This window comes from Carettochelys insculpta, chromosome 1, assembly GCF_033958435.1.
Source record: "Carettochelys insculpta isolate YL-2023 chromosome 1, ASM3395843v1, whole genome shotgun sequence".
Lineage (NCBI taxonomy): Eukaryota > Metazoa > Chordata > Testudines > Carettochelyidae > Carettochelys > Carettochelys insculpta.
The window spans coordinates 348999071-349022687 of NC_134137.1; the positions used below are offsets into that span (position 1 = coordinate 348999071).

Sequence of the window (23617 nt, forward strand, 5' to 3'; positions counted from 1 at the left end):
AGGGAGTAAGAGGCAAAAACTGCAAGCACTCTCAGGAGTAGGCCTCTACCCCTACTTAAGAGATGATTAGGGAGTAAGCAGCAGTAGTTCTTGTTAGTTGCTTAGCAATGAAAATCTTCCTATTTAACAAGAAATGAAACAAACTAAGACAGTTATTGCCATGCAAATCAATACATGGATAGTCTTTTATTCACTCAAGGGTAATCTGTCCTCCGTTAAATCTAATCAGTCTAGATTAGGACACTGATAGGGTAACTCAAGGAGGAGGAGGAAGAAAGTGAGGATACATACGCAAATATACATGCCTCAAAGCTCCACAGAAGATAGACTGTTATGCATAGGTAAGTATGCAGCTGTGACTGTTTGCCTTACAGCTGCGCCCACACGTAAGAGTCAGGACTTTTTAACACCTTGGACATCATCGTCCCCATGGGCCAGGGAATACATGCCTTTGGCTGTGTAAAATCAGTGCAAGCACATGAAAAATCTGAAGTGTCACAGGCTGCCATTTAGCAGCATTACCAACGGTCACTTTTTGTCAGTTGGCTCCCCCGGTTACCTGAACTCATGAATTATTCATGATCAAGTGTTTGAATTCTAGGCCTCTGATTGGGCAGAGGTGAGAACTTCTAGCACCTTGTTAACCCCAGAGGACCTGATTGAAAACCGCAGGTAAAATCATGAATATTCATTTGGAATCATGAATAATACATGGGACTCCCTGCATATAAGCAGGTGCTGCGGGGCATTCTGTGGCCCTGGAGGACACAGACTCACTTCTGCTACTCCACATAGGGAGGCGTGGCTGCATGTGCGGCATCCGCCGAGTCCCTTAGGCCAGCCCACAGAGGCGAAGCAGCTGAATCGCTCTGAGCTGAAAATCACTTCACCGCTGCCATCCATTTGTGGCGCTGACTGGGCTCGAGTGGCGCCTATGCTCTCAAGCAGCAGCTCCTCTCCCAAGCGGTCTCCGTGGGGCGGTGGCCAAGTGTCGAACTGACCCGCCTTTGGCGGGTACTGCGCGCTCGGCTGCCAATCCCGGAGGCCGCCATCTTATCAGTGCCTCTACCTGCACGCCGCCATTCTGACCATTGGCTTCCTCATTTACCTGACGTGACACTTCTACCGGATTGGACCACAAACGTCGAGACACGTAAACTTACCTGGACTGACACTCCACATATACACCTGGGACATTGGGGCCCCCAAAGGGGGAGTAGGGGTCACCCCCCTACAGTGTGCCGCCCTGACGGGGTTGGCGCAGAACCCGAGGGCCTGACCCTCAGGGCCGGGCCTGAGAGCCCAGGATATTCAAATATAGCACATTTAATTATTAATTGTTAATTATTTATATTATTAGTGTTGTTATAGTACATATTGAAGTATTTATTAATATTTTTATTAGGAAGGTATTAGTCCTCACTGTTTTACCTATATATTCCTCCATTTATATATAATTGTGAGTGAAGGCTCAGCCTCCTCACCTCCCACAGGCTGCCAACACAGTGCTTCCTGAGGGAGAGCTAAGGCCTCCCAGGAGCAACTTACAAATAAAGCCCACAGAGGGAAACGGAAGGCCTCCCACAAATAGAGGAGACAACCTTGACCGCCCCCCGGGTTTATATTTCAGGGCAGGTGTAGCGCCCTGCCCCCCGGTCAGGAGTGGGGGTTAGCACCCCTCACTCCGCCTGTATAAGTTGGCAGCAGGGATCTTAAACTCCTAACCCTTTACACCTTTCCCTCCTTAATAACGAATTAATTTTTGCCTTCCAGATCAATAAAAATCTTATAACTGCATTCAGGAATCATCACTTCAACAATGTATCTCGTTTAAGTAAGGTTAGCTTGTTGTTTTAATAGTTAGTTTAATAAAATAATTACTTTGTTTCACTCACTTGTACCTTGTCCTTGGTCTCGCCCTTTCTTGCCAGCCACTCCCCGCTAGGAGGCTTGGGAGGGGTCTAGTGTACACTGGGGTGGAGCTCTCCTGCCTGGGTTTGCAGCAGGGAACTGACTGAGTCCTGGGATCTGTGCTCAGGAGGAGTCAAACAGACCTCCTTGGTGTAGGGCTTTGTTTAATCTAACACCCTTTAGCCTGTCCAGAAAAAAGGCTGGCAGTAAGCGCCCTTTCGAATGGGCAAAAATCGAAGTTCATTTTTCAAAAAAGAGGCGATCAAAAGACAGCACCCACCGCCGTTTTTCGGATCAGTGTTCGGATCTGCTCTTTCGAAGTGCCGTCCTGGATGGCTCCAAGCTCTCTTTCGAAAGAAGGGAGGCAGGAAACGCCGCGGATGGGGTCCCATGGCCAAAAAGCCCTTCCAGGGCAGCAGCCATCCGCCTCCTTTAAAGGGCCCGTCCCTCCGCCCTCCCATCCGCATGAGTTGAGTGCTGCCCAGCCTGTTCCTGCCCGGCAGAACCCACTCACTCGTGCTCATGGAAGCCCAGTGACAGCTCCTGCTGGCGGACAGCGTCATTATGGATGCCCTGCTGGCAGTGCTGTACACCCTCGCCGCAGGTGCACCTGAGCTCACTGGGTGGCTGCAAGGTCCCCCCAGGCCACCACCGGGTGACCCGACACCTCTGGACCCACCCCAGCAGCACCGACTGACGGGAGCACGTGGTGCTACAGGAGTGGTGCGAGAAAAGGTGGCTGCAGAACCTGCGCATGTCGAGGCAGACCTTCGACGAGATCTGCCACTGGCTCACCCCTGCACTCCGACACCTCCATGCAGCTAGCCTTCACCCTGCAGAAACGGGTCACTATTGCCATCTGGAAGCTGGCCACCCCAGACTCCTACCGCTCTGTGGGACAGCAGTTTGGGGTGGGCAAGGCCACCATCGGGGCTGTCCTGATGGAGGTAAGGTGGGGCGGGGGGGGAGGCTGGGGCAAGGGGAACCCTCCCCTGCAAGGGGCCGGATAGGAGGGGGTGGGGGCTGCACGGGCCCGGGGCTGGACAGGAGGGAGGCAGGACGGGCCCGAGGTGGGGGGCGATGGCCACCACACCCGCACTAAAGCATGTGTTCCCCTTCTGCCTCTGCAGGTGGTCCGGGCCATCAATGCCATGCTGCTGCATAGAGTCATCCGCCTGGGGGATGTGGACAACACTGTCGCCGGCTTCCAGGACCTGGGATTCCTGAACTGTATCGGTGCTTTGAATGGCATGCACATCCCCATCCGCGCCCCGCCGCACAGCGCTGGCCAGTACATGAACAGGAAGGGCTACCATTCGGTGGTGCTCCAGGCCCTGGTGGACACAAGGGGATGGTTCATGGACCTCTACGCGGGCTGGGCCGGCTGCACCCATAATGCCCGGGTGTTCTGGAACTCCGGCCTCTGCTGCCGCATGGGGGCTGGCACATTTGTCCCCCAGAGGGAGATCCCAGTGGCAGGGGATGTCACCATACTGCTCTGCACAGTGGCAGATGCAGCATACCCCCTGCAGCCATGGCTCATGAGGCCCTACACGGGACACCTCGACCCTGCCCAGGAGGTGTTCAATGAGCACCTCAACCATGCCCACAACATGGTTGAACGGGCTTTCAGGCGCCTAAAGGGGCAGTGGAGGTGTCTTCTCACACACCTCGAGGTCAGGGTCCCCAACGTGCCCCAGGTGGTGGGCGCCTGTTGCGTCCTCCACAAGATTGTGGAGGGACAGGGGGACGCCTATGTCCCTGGGGGGCCCCTCCGGACGGTGCTCTCTACGAGCAGCCAAGCACCGGCCCCATTCGCCAGGCCCACCAGCACGGCCACTGCATCCGGGAGGCCCTCTGGCAGGCTTTTGCCGAAGGCCTCCTGTGACCTGCACGCACTCCCACATCCCACGCACATCTGTCACCCACCCTCCCTGCCACTCCCACCCCCACCAGCACCACACCTGCACATCCACCATCCACCAAGGAGCACAGCATGGGGTGGTGAACAATAAACAAACTATCAAAAAAAATGTTTTGTGGCTATTTACATAAGGGGGAACTTAACTTGGAGGGTGGAGTGGGGCAGGTAACCTGGTGGGGGGGCACTCATTCTGGGGCAGGTGTGCTGGGCCCTGAGCCCTGTCAGCCTCTGGAGCCCCTGCTCCCCTGGATGCGGGGTTCCTGGTGGGGGGGGCGAGCTGCGGGTACCACCGGCAGGTACCAGCAGCGGGTGAGCCTGATGGCAGCAGCAGGGGCAGGCTCAGGGGCGGGAGTCGTCTGGGGAGCCAGGAGCTGGGCCATGGTGGCAGTGTGGTCCCAGACAGCCTGGCCGATGCCCTGGAGCATGTCCAGCATCCTATCCCAGGCCGTCCTCCGCCACTCCATGTTGGCCCGTGCTAGGTGCAGGTGCTCCTTGGCCACCTCGGCCTGCCGCTGGGTGGCTGGATCCTCCTCGGGTCTCTGGGGGGCCCTCCGGCCACGGCCCCGACGGCGCCCTGCTTGGGATGGCATCCAGGCAGGAGCTGCTGGTGGGCTCTCCGGCACAAGGGACGGTGCAAGGCTGTCCCGGCCCCCAGATGGTGTGGCTGCGTGGAGAGGAGGGGAGCATGTCAGTAGTGTGCCCAAACAGACGGGACAAGCCAACCCCATGGGGCCCCTGCCCCCACAAGGAACACTGACCCCGCCAGGGAGCACCGACCCACCCCCTCCACCCTCCCTCAAGACGGGCCTCCCAGCCTAGGTGTGATTCCAGGGGGTCTCTCCCACAGGATCCCCTTCCCAGGCTGTGGTATGTGGGCCCCGGGCGCTGTCAGGCACCAACCAGCCACCACCCCTGTGTGGCTTACAGCACTGTCCACTGAGGGTGGGTGCTGGGCATGGCTGATGTGCCACTGCAGGGTGCCACATCCCATGTGGGGGCTGGCCTGTGTATGGCCCAGGACCAGCGGTCCCATGTGTGGGCGCCTAGCCATTACGTCGCGCCGCCCCCCCCCCTCGCCCCGGAGTAGGTGTGCGCCCCTCCCTGTACGTACCAGAGGGTTCCCTGGCGATGTCCGGAGATGCCCGGGCCTTGGTTGCCTGGCTGGAGGAGCAGGAGGGGATCAGGATCGTCAGCTCCCCCTCCTCACTCGACCAGGCCATGGTCCCCGATCCAGGCTGCTCCTCCACCTCCGGCGGCTGCAGCTCCTCCCCGGAGGTGTCCAGGAAGGCGGTGGGCGGGGGGGGAAACTCTCCTGGGGCCCCAGGATACTATAGAGCTCCCAGTAGAAGGGGCAGGTCACTAGACCTGCCCCGGAGCATCCGGCCTCATCCGTGGCCCAGGCACACCCCTGACGGAGCTCCTTAACTTTGGAGTGTACCTGCTCCGAGGTACTCTCCGGGTGGCCCCGGGCCTGGAGGCCTGTGGCCAAGTGGGCAAAGGCCGCAGCATTCTGCCGCTTCTCCCCCATGTTCCGGAGGACCTCCTCATCCTGCCAGAGGCCGAGGAGGTCCCGCAGCTCCCACTCCGTCCAGGAGGGGGCTCATTTTTTTCCTCTCCACCTGGGAGCCCTGGGACACCGTGGACGGCTCGGTGGGGAGGCCGTGGAGCTCGCGGGGGGACTGGCTGCTAGCCATGATGGTGCTCGAGCGTGTGGCTGGAGCACATATACAGCCTGCTCCGAGCACGCTCTCAGCTTCCTGCCACGGGTTTCCTGTGTGAGTGGGGCTTTAAGGCAGCCGAAAGCAGGGACCACCAAGTCCCGCTGCTGTCAGCTGGAGCGGCCCCACGTTCCAGCTGATCGGCGCCATGGAGGACCTGTCTTTTGAAAGAATGGGCTGTGGAGCATCTACACGTGTACTCTTTCGATTTATTATTTCAAAAGGGAGAGATCTTCCTGATACGGGATTGGGGTTTGGATTTCAATTTCGGAGCCCCGTTCTTTCGATTTTCTTTCGAAAGACAGGTTTGTACATGTAGACGCTCTGCCTGCTCTTTCGAAAAAGGGCCTCTTTTTTGGAAGGTTTTTGCATGTGTAGACGCAGCTTATATGTATATTTGAAATGAAATTAGAGGAAATGTAAAACAGTTTTAACTTTAAATATATTATTTTCTGCCCTTATTGTTCCTTACCCTTACGAATGACTTGGAATAAATGCAGAATCTACACAATACACAAACTACAAAAGAGATCAGGAATTTAAAATGTAAAAAGCTACAATCTAAAATATGTCAGTGCTTTACATGAACATAACCCAACAGCTTATAACTAGTACTAAATTTTTGCAATAGCTTTCCCTTCAATAATTTAGTTTTAATGCATAAAATAAATTAAAATAAAAAGATGGCAAAACTATTCCTGAATATTTACAGCTTTTATGGAAAACCAGTCCTTATAAAAACATTCTGCAATCTTACAGCCATAAGAAGGATTAAACTATAGTTAAAAGACCTAGTGGGGTACCAGAATATGTACCTTTACTGTAAAAAAATCCAACAAACCTCAGTCTCGCCCTCTGATCCATGAGACACTCATCCTGCACCTCCAAAAGGATTCTCTTCAGACAGTTTCAGAGTATTACTGATGTCAATGATACGTACACAAATCAGACTGCTAGATTAGGAACTCAGTTTGTAACATAGGTCTCGATAATTTAAAGTTACCATTTTAAACCTTGAAGTGTCCTATGGCAACTTAAAGGCTAACAGATTTATTTGGGCATAAGCTGTCATGGCAAAAAACCCACTTTGCCCCTCCCCCCCCAAAGGGTACAGTTACATTTGCCAGAATTATCCTCTTAAAGACCACATAATCATTCATATGCGAAATGTAATTTATGTATCCTGCTGAACAGTTATACTAAAAAAAAAAGCAAGTATTATTCTGCAATCACTTCCAAATTGTAATTAAGTATTGTGCCAAATCTTACCTATATATTCACAAATGAAGACTACAAAAAAAGGAGTAACAAGGTCATTTATCCCCTGAACATATCCACTGGCTGGATGACGTATTGCCCAGATAAACAAAATTCGTTCAAAAATCTGAAAGAGAATTGAAGAAACTGTGAAGCAAAGAATTTATCAAATGGTGAGTACACTTAAAGCATGATATTTGAAAGCATGAAGGAAAAATTTAATATCATACACAATAACAAGCACCAAAAGTATGCCTATGGAAAGTTTTATGCATATATAAGCATAACTGAATATCAGAGAGGAAGCTGAGTTAGTTGGTATCTTCAAAACACCACCAGAAGTCCTGTGCCACTTTATAGACTAACAGACATTTTGGAGCATAAGGTTTTGTTGCAAAGACCCGCTTTGTCAGATGCATGAGTGGGGGGGTTTCAGAGAAGGGTTAAAAGAGGAGTCTCAGTCAAAGGGGCGGCCACAGTTGACAAGGTACATCCTCTGTGACTGAACAGCCCTTGTCAACTCTGGCCCTCCCCTTGACTGAGACTGGCTCTTTAAACCCTCCTCTGAACCCCCCTCTGAACCCCCCTCTCCCACTCATGCATCTGACGAAGCGGTCTTTGCCCACGAAAGTTTATGCTCCAAAATAAGCATAAATGAATCCTGGACTTCATAATTAACTGTCAATGTTAATTAAGTTTCTCAGTTATTAAAGAAAGAACTTTCAGGATATTAATACATGTTAAAACCAACCTTGCATATAATTCAGTTGTATTAGCTACAGAAAAAGAGAACTTTTATCACTGGAGCTTTTAAAATAAAAATAAGGATTTTCTCCCTTTTGAAATTTTACATCACCATCCCGCAACCACCAGGTCCCTCTCAAAGATAAATATATTACTACGAACCATACTTTTCCAAAATAGCAAAAGGTCTATGCATACTTCTAGGATAGGTCACTACATATTTTTGCAATATTTCACCTCTAAAACAAGCATTCTTACCTTGCCTAGAATTGGTCGATGCCCTTGCAAGACATGTAGAGTAACTGAACTTAAATCTCTTAAAACCAACAAATGTAGCATCAACTCACTGCCTATACATCATACCACCCCACCCCACAAGAAGGTTAATACTGACCTTTTTAAGCTATGCCTTAAGAAGTGACAAGAGATTCTTATTAGCAGCTTATTGCATGGGTTGCATCTGTTTGACTACATGACCCCAAATATTCCCCACAAACTCTACCTGAAGCCACATCTACACTACCAGTATTATCACACCACAGCTGCACCACGGCACCTATGCTGCTGTAGCTTTATAAGGAAGACAATTCCAAACTCAACAGACGGGTCCTCCCCACCACCACCCCACTGCAGATAATCTACCTTCTGTAGTAGTCACATCAATGGAATAATTCTTTTGTACATCTCGCTGCATTTATGCTAGGGATTCGGTCCTCTTAACTTCAGCACTCTAGGGTGAGAATTTTTTGTACCCTGAGCGACAAAGCTAGTTGGATTTAAATTTTACATGTAGACCTGGTGTAAGCCCTGTTACAACATGCCATGTTTCAAACTGATCTCCCTATTCATGTAGGTTTTAGATCCTTTAGAGGGTAAGAAGTCAGGTCTTCATCAGGGGTTATATCTGAGAAACCCACTCCACCAATAACCCCATTTGTACCCTCAACTGTATATCTGGCCCAGATGAAGCACTGAAACTCTCAAAACAACATAGGCATATAGGTTTTAAACACTTCAAAATACTGGCTCAAACAAAAAGTTCTGCCTTGGAAGCAAAGTGTCCAAATAAGAAATCACTGCAGCCTCAGTCTAACCTAGAATGCAGGTACAGAGTAGTAATATGCACAGCAGACACAAATCTGCCCAGGGCCAGACTTGGATTCATAGGTGCTTGGATGGTATTTGTTTTCATATCTGCAGCATAGTGTTTTAAGGAACCCAGTGACTCACACCAGGAAAGCCTTTCTACACTTTTGCTCTTCACAGAGCAGCAGTCTCACAGGACAGCCACAAGTCACTTTCTCTAGTGCAGACCCCAGGTGATTAACAGGTTGTAGAGCCAATTCAGTCCCTTAAGAACAATATGAATAATGATTGCTGGGTGCTGGACTCTAGCCAAGATCAAACTTGTTCAGGAAATATCAATTTTACATCTTTGGGAAGAGGCATAAATGCATACCCCAAAAAAGTGCAAAAATGGAGGGAAAAACTCAGATAAAACGCTCAAATTACTTCAAATGTGCATAACTAACACTGCAATGCACAGCTATTTAATACAGTGTAAGTATAGGTGTGTATTTTAGAGCACTTAGATCATCAAAGCTTTAACAGCTGACATTTCAGATTAACTGTTGTGTGACAAGGGCAGCCCCATAATTAAGCATATTAAGTGAAAGAACAACAACCTACATCATGCTGGATGCATATAAATAATTAGAGAACTAAACGAAGTCATTTGAGCTTTGAAAGCAGTGTAATTTTTTTTCCTTTCCATTTTTGTAAAAATCAATTTCATCCAGAATCTGGACTACCCAAGAATGCCACTAGAAAGGCTGTTTGATGTAAGCTTCTATTATAGTACTAATTCTGATGCTAAAACACCCAAAATACCAACTGCAAGTGGGTTCTTTGTTCTGTAACAATTTCTGTTAGGCCTGATAAACTCACTAGTTATTGCCAATTGCAGTCACAGTATTTGTCTACAAAAATATTATGAAATATCTTCCTAATTATTGCATTCTTTATGTATGGGTGACGTTAAAGAACTTGTGTATATGTACTAAGCATGTGTTTTAAAAACTGCATCCCACTGAAACCAGTTTTTTCCAGACAAGGGAAATTACTCACTTTTGCGCAGTAACGACTGTTCTTTGGGCTGTGTCCCCATTGGTGCTCCACATCTGGTGTCGGACTCACTCTGGGGCTGCAGTTCAGGGATTTTTACAGCTGTGGACAGCCGAACTGCACATGCACGGCAATATGAGGCTCCTTTTATGCTCTTTTAGTCACATGCGCAGTCCAGTTGAAACCAGTTCCTGGAAGTCAGCCGGAATCTGAAACATATTGAATGTTTCCCTGCGTGAACAACCTTTTAGAAGGACTCGTCCAAACAGGGAAATATGATGCCTCAACAGTGACGGTATGCTTGCACCACGGCAAGAGTTGTGGGAGAATACTCTGGGGGCAGTTGAAAGACCGAAAGGTAAGACTCGATATTGAAAAATGGTCATCGCCCACTGTGAAGCAGAGAAAATGTCTGTGAGCAAGATGAACGGTGATGTGAAAATAGGCATTGTGAAGGTTGAGGGCTCCAAACAAATCACCATTGTCTAATGCAGGAATGATGAAAGCAAGAGTGACCACCTTGAACTGCTGTTTGAGAAGATATCAGTTCAAAGTTCATAGGTCTAGTATCAGTCTCCACCTGCTGCTCTTCTTGGTCAGGAAATAACGAGAATAAAATCCTCTTCCTCTGAACTTATCCGATACTTGTTCCACAGCCCATGTGGAAAGGAGGCAATCCAGTTCCTCACTTAAAACAGTCTCATAAGAGGGGTCCCTGAAGAAGCACAGAATGCAGGGAGTGGTAGGAGGAATGGAGGGGGGGCTGGTATATCCTAACACTATTTCCAGAACCCAATGATCTGATGTGATCTTGGTCCAAAGGTTGTAAAATGGGTAGAGATGGTGATGGAACGTGTTTGTGGAGGTCGGATAGACAATGGCAATAGGCAGGCAGTCCTGAACCAACCTGTCAAACCTGCTGTCTCGTGGGTTGGGCCAGCTGGTTAAGGGTCGGTTGATTATAGCGTCATTGTCTCTGCCTATTGTGATTGTGATCGAAACCCTTTTGTTGATATTGTGGGAGATGGAAGGAGTAACCGTATCCCCTCTGGAAGGGGGGGTTTCATCTTCAGTGGTATAGTGATGTGTACGTACCCAATGTACATAAAGTCGTTTGAGAGTCCTTACATGAGTGGAGGACATCACCCGTGGTCGCAGCAAACAGCTTAAATTTAATCAAAAGGCAAATCTTAGATTTTATATTGCACATCTTTCAGCACTCCTGAAGATTGTAACCAGGATGCACAACACACAACAATTGCTGTTGCTGTGTAACGGGCTGCAGTATCAGCTATGTCCAGCGCAATCTGAGCCCCGGTTCTGGATACAACATAACCCTCCTGTACTTTGGACTTCAATATTGGTTTCTTTGACATTGGGAGGTAGACCATTAACGTAATCTATATTGTGTGATTGTTGAAATCATGATTCGACAAATGGGTCATGCAGTTAGCCATTCTGAGTAGGAGAGTGGAGGATGAAGAAACCTTCCTCCAAAACAAATCTAATCTCTTTGCTTCTTTATCAGATCCAAAAGCTCTGTACTGATGTGTTTTTGCCCTCTGTTGAACTGCTTCTACAACTATGGAGTTGGGTTGAGGGGGGTTAAAAAGAAAGTTCATGCCCCTGAATGGGACGAAATATGTTTTATCCACCCTCTTATTGATGGGTGGGGCTGAAGCTGGGATCTACCATACGTGATCAGCAGCCTCTGCTATGGCATCATCCAAAAGGTATTGCAGTCTGAAGAGGTGGCAGGCCTTACATTTTTCAAAAGGCAGTGGTGCTTTTGTTGAACCTCCGCTAAGTGAACGTCCTGGCTGGCTGCTACCTTTTTAAACAGTTCCTGGAACTGCTTTAAATTATCAGGTGGTGAAAGGTCACCTGGAATCACTGCCTTGTCTGGTGAGGAGGATGATGCATCCATGTGTCAGGCCAGCAGTGGCTCATCCTCGGGTTCTAGAATCCAGCTCATCCTCAGGTTCTAGAATCCAGCTCTGGCTCAGATGGAGGGCGTAGTGATGTTGTAGGCTGAGCTTCAGTTTTCTGCATAGAGTGGGTGGAATGCCTAGGGGACCAAACAACAGAGGACTGCTATAGGGACTTAGCAGAACAGCACTGGTAGTCACAAAAGCAGTGACCATCATGAAGGTGATGATACTAATGGTGGTAATGATAGCTGCCAGGTGATGAGTACCTTGAGGTATATTGGTAATCCTGACCATGATAGTGAGGAGAACAAATAGGAAAGGATGGTCTGCAGGAAGGTGATGGAGATAATGCTATATGTTGTAAGTAATGAAAGGCTTGGTCAGGCTGATCCAGAAACGGTGAGGGTAGCCTGTGGGAAGGAGAAGGAATGGATGGAGGTTGTTGAGGAAATGCTGGAAAATGTATTGAAGGCAGAGAAGCAGAGCGCTCAGGAGAAAAGGTCAGCTCAGGGATAGAACTACGGTGCCGTCATTTCGAAGTGGACTTGCATGGTGCCAGTGGAGAAGGATTTTGCAGCGGTACCGGGGGTTAAAAAACCAATGGTGTGTTTGGTTACTATGAGTCTCCTGCCAGTGCTGGGAGTACCAGTGCAGATGGTCATGCTGTCAGAGCCAGGTCTGCCGGTGCTGATGGTTTCGCCAGTTCTGGCAGTCTCATCAGTGCAGATGTTTTGGGAGGTGCCAAAGACTGCATGGTTGGTGCCAGTGGTGCTTGGCCAGGTCTCAGTTCTGTCCTGGATTGTGTAGATGGAATTGTAGCAAAAGGCTTTTTGGATTTTGGCCACTTTTCCAGGGAGCTGGTGACGACGGTGCAGCCATCCTCTGTGCTGCTCATCCTTCCTCTAGGTAACACAGGCAAGGACTAAAAAGTGGGTGAAGTGAGTGAAGTGGGTAAAGATCTCGCCTTTTTATGAGACCCCATGTCAGGAGAGGCAGCCCTGTGCTTTAGAGTGGGCTCTGACTGGGTAGGCATTGTCTGGTCAGGAGGCTGAAGTGCCTTATTCAAAAAATGATCATTCTTAGGTGCATCTCCCCATCTTTTCGAGCTCTCACCATGAGCTTTGAACAGTGGGGACACTTCTGCGGTACGTGTCCCTCACCTAAACAGTGAATACATACATCTTGAGTGTCCATCCGAGACAGGTATAGCCTCGTGGCACAAATCACATTTTTTTAAACCAGCTGACCGCGGCATGATTGAAAACCAGTTAACTCCAACAAAAAAATCACTTAAAAAAAAAAAACTACTGAATTATTAAACAAACAACTAACTACTAATGCTAACAACTATGAAGAACAACAAGAATGAATTAACAGGTAACTAACACGCCTGAGGAGAGAGAGAGAGAACATGAGCTCCAACTGCAGCCATGGACAGTTGGAAGAAACTGATTTTAACCAGACTATGCACATGACTAAAAGAGCACAAAAAGGAGCCTCACACTGCTGTGCATGTGTAGTTCAGCTGTCCAGAACTGTAAAAATCTCTGAACTGCGGCACCAGAGCGAGTCCAACACCAGATGTGGAGCACCCACGAGGAGCACTTGAAGAAGAATGAAGTGTGTATCTCTCAAATGTACTTCATTCATTCAAATGTTCCAACCATTATGTGGATGAAACTAGTCCATCACTATACTCTGAACTAACAGAAAAATTACAAGTAAAATACCTTTAAGCAAATACTTTTCACAAAGTGACTACCTCATATTTTATTTCAGTTACAGTCAGAGGAAATCTGCACAACCACTTCAGAAGGCAAGCCTGGAGACTAAAATTCACAAAATTCACTGCTAGATAATAAAATCTATGGGCTCAGAACACCGTTTTTACAGCACATTACAACAATTTGTAACACACTCCACTTCCCGCCAACCCTTATTCACTGACTCAATTTGCCCCTCCCACAGCATGTCTGAACCCCTTATGCTTAATCTCTAAAAACTTGTATTTAGCTCAGATACTCTGATTCCACTCCACTGACCTAAAAATTGGCTGTGTAAAGCTTCAGGGCTTGTGTCTTCCACTCTGGCTTTGTCTACACTAGGAAGTAAAGTCAAATTTATTAAAGCTGACTTTACACCACTAGTTTTTATAAAGTCGATGGTAAGAGTCCACACGTTAGAAAGTCAACATAGTGTGTGCCCATCACCTTTGCTAAGTTTGACTGTATCAGCAGTGCATTGTGGGTAACTACCCACAGTTCCTGCACCTCTGTTGCAATTTGGGTTTCTGTGCCAGTGTGTTATGGGAAAAAATGCGCTGCAAGTAATTGTGGGTGTCGGATGTCATCACCCCAGAGTGTCCTCACTCCCTGCTCCCACTGAAGAAATAGACAAATGCATTTCCCGCCACTTTTCCACAGCCTGCCCCTGCACATGTCCTGACAAGGCTACCAGGCCAGTCCTGAGAAATGTAAAATGTGGAAATAACAATCTGAAAAGTTTCAGTTTGGAGCTACTGAAAAGCTGTTTTTGGTACTGTTGAAATGCTTCATTTTGATTCATTTAATTTTGACCCAGCAGACACGTGGTTGAGGGAGGAGGGGTCAGCCAGAGAGCCTGGCACCCACATGGCTTGGAGGAAGCCGCGCATAGTGCAGGGGGCAGCCAGAGAACCTGGAAGCCCTGTGATGGAGAGGGAGGGCCAAGCTGGAGAGCCTGGGCTGATTCCTACTTCCTTTTTCCTACTTCCTGCTTACCTGGAGAGCAGCAGAGGTGAAAGTGATGGTCAGAACGGATATATTGGGGCATTATGGGACACTTCTGGAGGCCAATAAAATCAAATTAAGTATCATTGTGTCTACACTAGCATTAAGTTGACCTTGTAAATTTGAATTAGGTGTTATTCTTTGGCCATGGCTACACTAGCCCCCGCCTTTCACAAGTAGTATGCTAATGAGCCACTTTGGCAGATGCTAATGAGTCGCTGCCATGAATATACATAACAGTGGCCGCACACATTTCAAAAGTGCCGCTTTCGAAACACACGCTGCTCATGTAGACAGGGACCCTTTGAAAGGGCCCCCGGATTTCAAAAGCCCCTTCTTCCTAAAACCAAATGGCCACATATTCATGGCAGCTCCTCATTAGCATCTGCCAAAGTGCCTCATGAGCATACCCCTTTCGAAAGGTGGGGGCTAGTGTAGCCACAGCCTTTGTGAAAAAACTGGAGCAGAAAAGTCAACCTCAGGAGCCCTTAAAATCGTCCTAGTGATATCTGTAGTGAAGACAGGTAAATTCTAAAATTGACCTAACTCCCTTAAAATCGACTTTATGCTCTAGTGTAGACATAGCCCAACAGAAGTTGGTGCAATAAAAGATATTGCGCCTCATCTACCAGGTCTCTCTCAACATCTGAGACCAACACAGACTACACAGAAGAAGAAGGGGCGGGGGTGGGGGAAGACCTCGGTTACAGTACATTAATGCATATTTAAACAAGTGAGTTGCCTGTATATGCACCGTGTGCTGATTGGCTGAGCTGTAGGCAGAGGGAGGAGCTATCAGGGAGGCCGAGCACTTAAACCCCGCTAGTAAGCGACCAGGGAGCTTTGCGACCGGGTGCACGCGAACAGGGTGCGTGCTAACAGGAGGGAGTTTTGAGAGGCTCTCCTGGAGGAGGAGAAGGAAGGAGCAAACTAAAGCACCTTGGGGTAAATGGCTGCTTATATTTGGGGGTTTTGGCCTTGTGTTTGTTTGTTTGTTTGTTTGTTTGGAGTTTGGAGTGCTGAGCTGAGTGTTTGTTTGAAAGGCCGTGTGCTCAGGCAGGCAGTTGGAAGCTGTGAGTCTTGATTAGGTTTGAATTGAAACACCGTGTGCTGATTGGCTGAGCTGTAGGCAGAGGGAGGAGCTATCAGGGAGGCCGAGCACTTAAACCCCGCTAGTAAGCGACCAGGGAGCTTTGCGACCGGGTGCTCGCGAACAGGGTGCGTGCTAACAGGAGGGAGTTTTGAGAGGGAGCTTGGAGGGAGCCAGTGACTTCTATTGCCCTTAAACTTAAATCCTTTATAACAACCTCTATCTGAAACATTTAATTAACCCCTCATATATAATTAGAGTAGGAAATGGAGGCAGAAGCCCAGCAGCAGAGTGGGGGCTATCCTGTTTATTGTGTCGAGTGCAGTATGTATGACTACCTACCCTGTGGTAGGGTGGGTGGCGTATGTGTGAGCTCGATGCAAGGAGCTCCTGACCCTCAGAGACCGAGTGCGTGCTTTGGAGGCCAGGGTGGCTGAACTGGAGGAGCTAAGGAAGGCAGAGGTGTTTGTTGATGAGACTTTCCGGGACATAACAGGGCTGTCCCACCTCCAATCTGACAGTCCTGATGCTGTTACGGAGGATGAAAAGCTCAGGGAAGGAGAGCAGTCAATGGGAGCAGAGGGAAACCATCCCATAGTTGGGACCCTCCTTCCAGAGGGTGCTATTGTATCCTCTCGTGCCGAGGATACTTCTCCGGGGGAGGGAGCACCAGCTGTTTGGAAGAAGCAGGTTTTAGTAGTGGGGGATTCGATCATTAGAAATATAGATAGTTGGATTTGTGATGACCGGGAGAACCGTATGGTGACTTGCCTGCCTGGTGCGAAAGTTGCGGATCTCTCGAGGCATCTAGACAGACTTATGGGCAGTGCTGGGGAGGAGCCGGTCGTCATGGTACATGTTGGTACCAATGACATAGGGAAGGGTAGAAGAGATGTTCTGGAGGCCAAATTTAGGTTACTAGGAAAGAGACTGAAATCCAGAACATATATGGTGGCATTCTCTGAAATGCTTCCAGTTCCACGTGCAGGGCCAGATAGACAGGCAGAACTTCAGAGTCTCAATGCGTGGATGAGACGATGGTGTAGGGAAGAGGGGTTTAGATTTATTAGGAACTGGGGACACTTTTGGGGTAGGGGGAGCCTATACAGGAATGATGGGCTCCACCTAAAATCAAGGTGGATCCAGACTGCTGGCATTAAACATTAAAAAGGTCGTAGAACAGTTTTTAAACTAAGAGGTGGGGGAAAGCCGATTGGTGCGGGGGAGCACCTGGATCGGACGGAGACTTCTCTTACACAAGGCTCCATAGATAGGGATTCCCTAGAAGTTAGTCAGATAGGGAATGTGGGAAATAATATATGGGCAAGATCAGATGTGAAACAATCGCATATAAAAAAAATCCAACGCGTCTGTGAAAGGCGGACATATAAATAGTGGTAGTTTTTTAACGTGCTTTTACACTAATGCTAGGAGTCTGTCTAATAAGATGGGTGAACTGGAGTACCTCATATCAAAGGAGGAAGTTGACATAATAGGCATCTCAGAAACATGGTGGAATGAGGACAATCAGTGGGACACTATCATACCGGGATATAAATTATATCGGAAAGACAAAACAGGTCGTGAGGGTGGCGGAGTGGTACTACATGTGAAGGATAATATAGAATCAAATGAAGCAAAAATCCTAAAGGAATCAAAATGTTCCATAGAATCATTATGGATAACAATTCATTCCTCTAATATGAATATGGCATTAGGAATATATTACCGACCACCTAACCAGGACAGTGATAGTGATGCTGAAATGTTAAGGGAGATTAGAGAGGCTATCAAAATAAAAAACACAGTAATAATAGGAGATTTCAATTATCCCCATATTGATTGGGTGCATGTCACCTCAGGACAGGATTCAGAGATTAAATTTCTTGATGCCTTAAATGACTGCTTCTTGGAGCAGCTAGTACAGGAACCCACAAGGGGAGAGTCGATTCTCGATCTAGTCTTGACTGGAACGCAGGATCTGGTCCAAGAGGTAACTGTTACTGGACCGCTTGGAAATAGTGACCACAATATAATAACTTTTAATATTCCTGTGTTGGGAAGAACACCGCAGCGGTCAAACACTCTGGCATTTAATTTCAAAAAGGGGAATTACACTAAAATGAGGAAGCTAGTTAAACAGAAACTAAAAGGTAGAGTAATTAAACTAAAATCCCTGGAAGCTGCATGGAAACTGTTTAAAGACACCATACTAGAGGCCCAACTTAAATGTATACCCCAAATAAAAAAACACAGTAAGAGACCTAACAAAGAACCACCATGGCTAAACAGCCATGTTAAAAAGGCAGTGAGAGAGAAAAGGGCAGCTTTTAAAAAGTGGAAGTCAAATCCTAGTGAGGAAAATAGAAAGGAACACAAACACTCCCAAATTAAGTGTCATAAGCTGCGTCTACACGTCCACGCTACTTCGAAGTAGCGGCAGTAACTTCGAAATAGCGCCCGTCACGTCTACACGTGTTGGGCGCTATTTCGAAGTTGAAATCGACGTTAGGCGGCGAGACGTCGAAGTCGCTAACCCCATGAGGGGATGGGAATAGCGCCCTACTTCGACGTTCAACATCGAAGTAGGGACGTGTAGACGATCCGCATCCCGCAACATCGAAATAGCGGGGTCCTCCATGGCGGCCATCAGCTGGGGGGTTGAGAGATACTCTCTCTCCAGCCCTTGCGGGGCTCTGTGGTCACCGTGGGCAGCAGCCCTTAGCCCAGGGCTTCTGGCTGCTGCTGCTGCAGCTGGGGGTCCGTGCTGCATATACAGGGTCTGCAACTAGTTGTTGGCTCTGTGTATCTTGCACTGTTTAATGAAAGTGTGTCTGGGAGGGGCCCTTTAAGGGAGCGACTTGCTGTTGAGTCCGCCCCGTGACCCTGTCTGCAGCTGTGCCTGGCTCCCTTATTTCGATGTGTGCTACTTTGGCGTGTAGACGTTCCCTCGCTGTGCCTATTTCGATGTTGGGCTGAGCAACGTCGAAGTTGAACATCGACGTTGCCAGCCCTGGAGGACGTGTAGACGTTATTCATCGAAATAGCCTATTTCGATGTCGCAACATCGAAATAAGCTATTTCGATGTTGGGTGCACGTGTAGACGTAGCCATAATGTAATAAGAAAAGCCAAAAAAGATTTTGAGGAACAGCTAGCCAAAAATTCAAAAAATGATAGTAAAATGTTTTTTAAATACATTAGAAGCAGGAAGCCTGCTAAAAAAGCAGCGGGGCCCTTGGACGATAAAGATATAAAAGGAGCGATCAAGGAAGACAGTGCCATTGCGGAGTGATTAAATGATTTCTTTGCTTCACTCTTCACGACTGAGGATGTTACAGAGGTTCCTAAATCTGAGCCAGCCTTTTTAGGTGACCAATCTGAGGAACTCACTCAGATTGAAGTGACATTAGAGGAGGTCTTGGAGTTAATTGATAAGCTGAATAGTAACAAGTCTCCAGGACCAGACGGCATTCACCCAAGGGTTCTGAAAGAACTCAAATGTGAAATTGCGGAGTTATTAACAGTGGTTTGTAACCTATCCTTTAAATCCACTTTGGTACCAAATGACTGGAAGACGGCCAATATAACGCCAATATTTAAAAAAGGCTCTAGAGGAGACCCTGGCAATTATAGACCGATAAGTTTAACATCACTACCAGGCAAATTAGTAGAAACACTAGTAAAGAATAAAATTGCAAGGCACGTAGAAGAGCACGAATTGTTGGGCAAAAGTCAGCATGGTTTCTGCAGAGGGAAGTCATGTCTAACTAATCTATTAGAATTCTTTGAAGGGGTTAATAAACATGCGGACAAGGGGCACCCAGTGGACATAATATACCTAGATTTCCAGAAAGCCTTTGACACGGTCCCACACCAAAGGCTTTTATGTAAATTAGGTGGTCATGGGATAGGAGGAAAGGTCCTTTCATGGATCAGGAATTGGTTAAAAGACAGTAAACAAAGGGTGGGAATAAATGGTAAATTTTCACAATGGAGGAGGGTAACTAGTGGTGTTCCCCAGGGGTCAGTCCTGGGACCGATCCTGTTCAACTTGTTCATCAATGATCTAGAAAATGAGGTAAGCAGTGAGATGGCAAAGTTTGCAGATGACACCAAGTTGTTCAGGACAGTCAAAACCAAAACAGATTGTGAAGAACGACAAAAAGATCTCAGCAAACTGAGTGATTGGGCAGCAAAATGGCAAATGAAATTTAATGTGGGTAAGTGTAAGGCAATGCATGTTGGAAAAAATAACCCAAATTACACGTACTACATGATGGGGTCAAATTTAGCTACGACAGATCAGGAAAGGGATCTTGGAGTTATAGTGGATAGTTCTCTGAAGACATCCACGCAGTGTGCAGCGGCAGTTAGTAAGGCAAATAGGATGTTAGGAATTATTAAAAAAGGGATCGATAATAAGACAAAAGATATCATACTTCCCCCATATAAAACTATGGTACACCCACATCTTGAGTACTGCGTGCAGATGTGGTCTCCTCATCTCAAAAAAGATATATTGGCATTAGAAAAGGTTCAGAAAAGGGCGACTAAGATGATTAGGGGCTTGGAACGGGTCCCATATGGGGAGAGGCTAGAGAGACTGGGACTTTTCAGTTTGGAAAAGAGGCGATTGAGGGGCGATATGATAGAGGTATATAAAATCATGAATGGTGTGGAGAAAGTGAATATAGAAAAATTATTTACCTTTTCCCATAATACAAGAACTAGGGGACACCAAATGAAATTGATGGGTAGTAGGTTCAAAACTAATAAAAGGAAATTTTTCTTCACACAGCACACAGTCAACCTGTGGAACTCCTTGCCCGAGGAGGCTGTGAAGGCCAGGACTCTATTAGGGTTTAAAAAAGAGCTTGATAAATTTTTGCAGGTTAGGTCCATAAATGGCTATTAGCCAGGGATAAAGTATGGTGCCCTAGCCTTCAGAACAAGGGCAGGAGATGGATGGCAGGAGATAAATCACTTGATCATTGTCTTCTGTTCTCCTTCTCTGGGGCACCTGGCATTGGCCACTGTCGGCAGATGGGATGCTGGGCTGGATGGACCTTTGGTCTGACCCAGTATGGCCATTCTTATGTTCTTATGATGTTATCTACTAAAGGCCAATAAATAGAAAAGGCCCAAAATAATTCTCCACCTGTTTAATGAACACACAAAAGAATATGAACTTGCTTTTAACAATGAATCCTTACTGGTTAGCAGTTGACTTATATGATTTTTATGCTTTAGTTGGAAAAAATGAAAGCTGCATTCATTTTAACCTACAAGGCATCTTTCCTGTTTATGGTAATTTCTACTAAACAATAATTATGAAAATGTTTTACTCCAGTCGTACCCACGCATGCAAGAGTTGAGGCTGTCAGCATTTTCAATACACCAGCTTAATTTCAAAGGTTATAACTCAGCTTTAAAATTCCCTCTAGATTATGACTGCTAATAAGCAATAATTTAGAAATAATCTTTGTTACATCTTTTAATATATTTGCATAAAAATTCTGTGGCTACGCAAGGATCACAATGTAAGAAAAAGTATGGATGGCCTATAAAACACTAAGTTCTCCAGTTTTAAAAACTAAACATTACAACCTGTTCTTTCATTCATAGTGTGCAGATTAAATAATTCATCTGTTGCAAAAACTAGTGCAAATGTCTAGACTGTCAATATCCATTTAACACGAAAATTTCTAGTTATATTATTCTACATCAGAAATCCGTGGCAACAGAACCTTTATGTAGTTACAATCTATTATGTAAATTTGTGTTGGGAAACTCTTTTGCCCTTTGGAAAAAACAGAAATCAATAATATGCCAGGCATCACAGATCTCCAAAAAGTAGTCAGTCATCTTTTGCCTTAAACGCAACAAAGTACAATGAAGACGAAAGTGCATTCCTAATTCTTACAGATTTCGCATTCCCTCTGACTTTATAACTACAAGGGTAATCCACTGGAGAATGAAGCCGCATCCATGGAGTATAAGTACGTCTCATTCCTTTATCATTTGAAGTGTTACTTTCAAATTCTTTGGGAGTATTTTACTTCCTTTAAAATACCAAATGCTACCAAAAAAAAATAAAAACCGAGCTCCTATTATTTAGCATAGCTAAAAATAGGGCCATTGTAAATATTTTGATTAAGTAGATAAAAAATCTTAATCCTATCTCAAATTTAAATTTAAATATTGTGTTTTAAAATTATTAATTGATCCTTGATTTCAAAAGAAACACACACACACACACTGTAGCAGCAGGATTTTTAGACTAATCAATTAAGGTGCCCCTATAATGATTTTTTCCCCAAAAAATACCTAAAAAGAGTATAACTATACTATTTTGGATTTTGTAGCTCCTGGTTAAAAGAAATCTGCCTATGAAATGCAACAATTAATAGTTAAATTCATCTTCATTCCGTTAAGAGGAATATTGAGTGGAATATTTTAATCATGCTGTAGTATGGAAATATTATATTCTATAATTTTAACATCTATATTACACAAATAATTTCAAAATATTTAACTTAAAGCCAAAATAAATCGTGGTAACAATGTAGTTTTGACATTAATAGATGTTTTTAACCTTCACTTGACCCAAACACACATTCTTGGTTTACCACAAACACTAATTTTCTCATGAAAATGCTTGAGCAGTTTCTGCCTCCTTCATCATTTATTCCAACAATACCTTCAATTGTTTTCAATAGTCATTGATTGTTGGACACAGAACAGAAATTGCTATCATACATTCAGTTAGAGACTTTTTTTAAACTCCTGAAGAAGTTTAGTATTATTGTGCATGCGAAGAATTTATTTCCCTCCCCCCGCCACAAATTTCTTTGCTTCCCCACAGAAAAATGACTTCTAACAGAAAAGCAAATGAAAGCTACAAGAACGATCACATCCCCTCTGAAGAAGCACAGAATGGTAGTTTGTGTCCTGGGAACAGCTGGTATAGATGCACAACTGCCCAGTCCCCGAGCCCTGGCAGTGATTTGCACGTGAGGAGAGACGGAGAGAGAGGATTTCCATCTCTAAGCTATGTTTGTACTACCCCAAGAAGACCGACCTGCTCAGGGTCAATCTTCTGGGGTTTGATTTAGCATATCTGGTAGGGACGCATGAAACTGATCCCTGTACGCCTTGAGTCTCACAAGCAATAAGGGAAGTCAAAAGGGAGAAACTCTCCCATCTTCCTTCTACAGTGAAGACAGCTAGATAAGTCAAGTGCAGACACACAATTCTAGTTATGGCCATTGTGTAGCTAGAATCAATGTATCTGCAAATGACTTCCCCCTCCCCCGCTCCGCCAGGGTAGACATAACCTTAGCTACTGTTGCAGTATGGTCAGCATGGAGGGATAGGACTTTGGGTTAACTATTATTAAAGAGGCAGGCATGGAGCAGCCTCTGCCCGCTCTGGCAGTGTGGAATGTAGCAGCCTGCCCGCTTAGTGAATTGTTCTAATTATCTTTGTACATTCTTCCAGGAGTATAAAACAGTGGATAACGTTAGGGCTCCTTTCCACTCCTTTTCACAAATGCTTACTGTGCTTCAGTGATTAGAAATGCTCTAAATTTTTGGACTGAAAAAATTTTTTATTAAAATGTCCTTTGATTTTTTTGCTACTGACTTTTCTGGAGGTGGTCAATAGCCAATATAAATTGTGAGTTTGAATCGCCAGCTCTCACTTATTCTTTCACTTACCTTTGATGTGATCCTGAGCATACAGCTGTATGTATTTGTTGACTGTATAATAAAGGATCAAACCTAACTATGTTATTGTTAGACAAAGAGGGCTGGGGATTTCCTCCAATTCTCCCCAGTCTATTCTCCATCCTTTAATATTGTAGTTTAAGCAAATTACTGGAAATAATTGAAACCAGAGTGATTACAATGCATTCTTTGGCAAATAAAATATGCAGACTTAAAATATTTTGTGCAGAATTTTATTTTTGGTGCAGAATTCCCTGAGGAATAATTTTTAGTTTATCCCCATCCTCATTGTCTTCAACACTATCACAAAGATAAAGCTATACAGGAGTGAGAGCCTTCTTGGGGAGACCAGTCCACAAGTATGAACCTTTCCTACAGGAAATAAGGACCACCATAAACTTAAACATCTTCCATTCCAAGT

At 46.1% G+C, this 23617-nt stretch overlaps 1 protein-coding gene across 3 annotated transcripts in view; it reads right to left on the reverse strand.

Annotated features, from left to right (window-relative positions):
- Positions 1-23617, reverse strand: part of TBC1D22A (TBC1 domain family member 22A) — a 441404-nt gene that overhangs the window by 343624 nt on the left and 74163 nt on the right. For all 3 annotated transcript variants that reach the window (XM_074984137.1, XM_074984136.1, XM_074984135.1), the window contains one exon: positions 6823-6937. In XM_074984137.1, coding sequence (XP_074840238.1) covers positions 6823-6937 — 115 coding nt within the window. The remainder of the gene's footprint in view (positions 1-6822; positions 6938-23617) is intronic.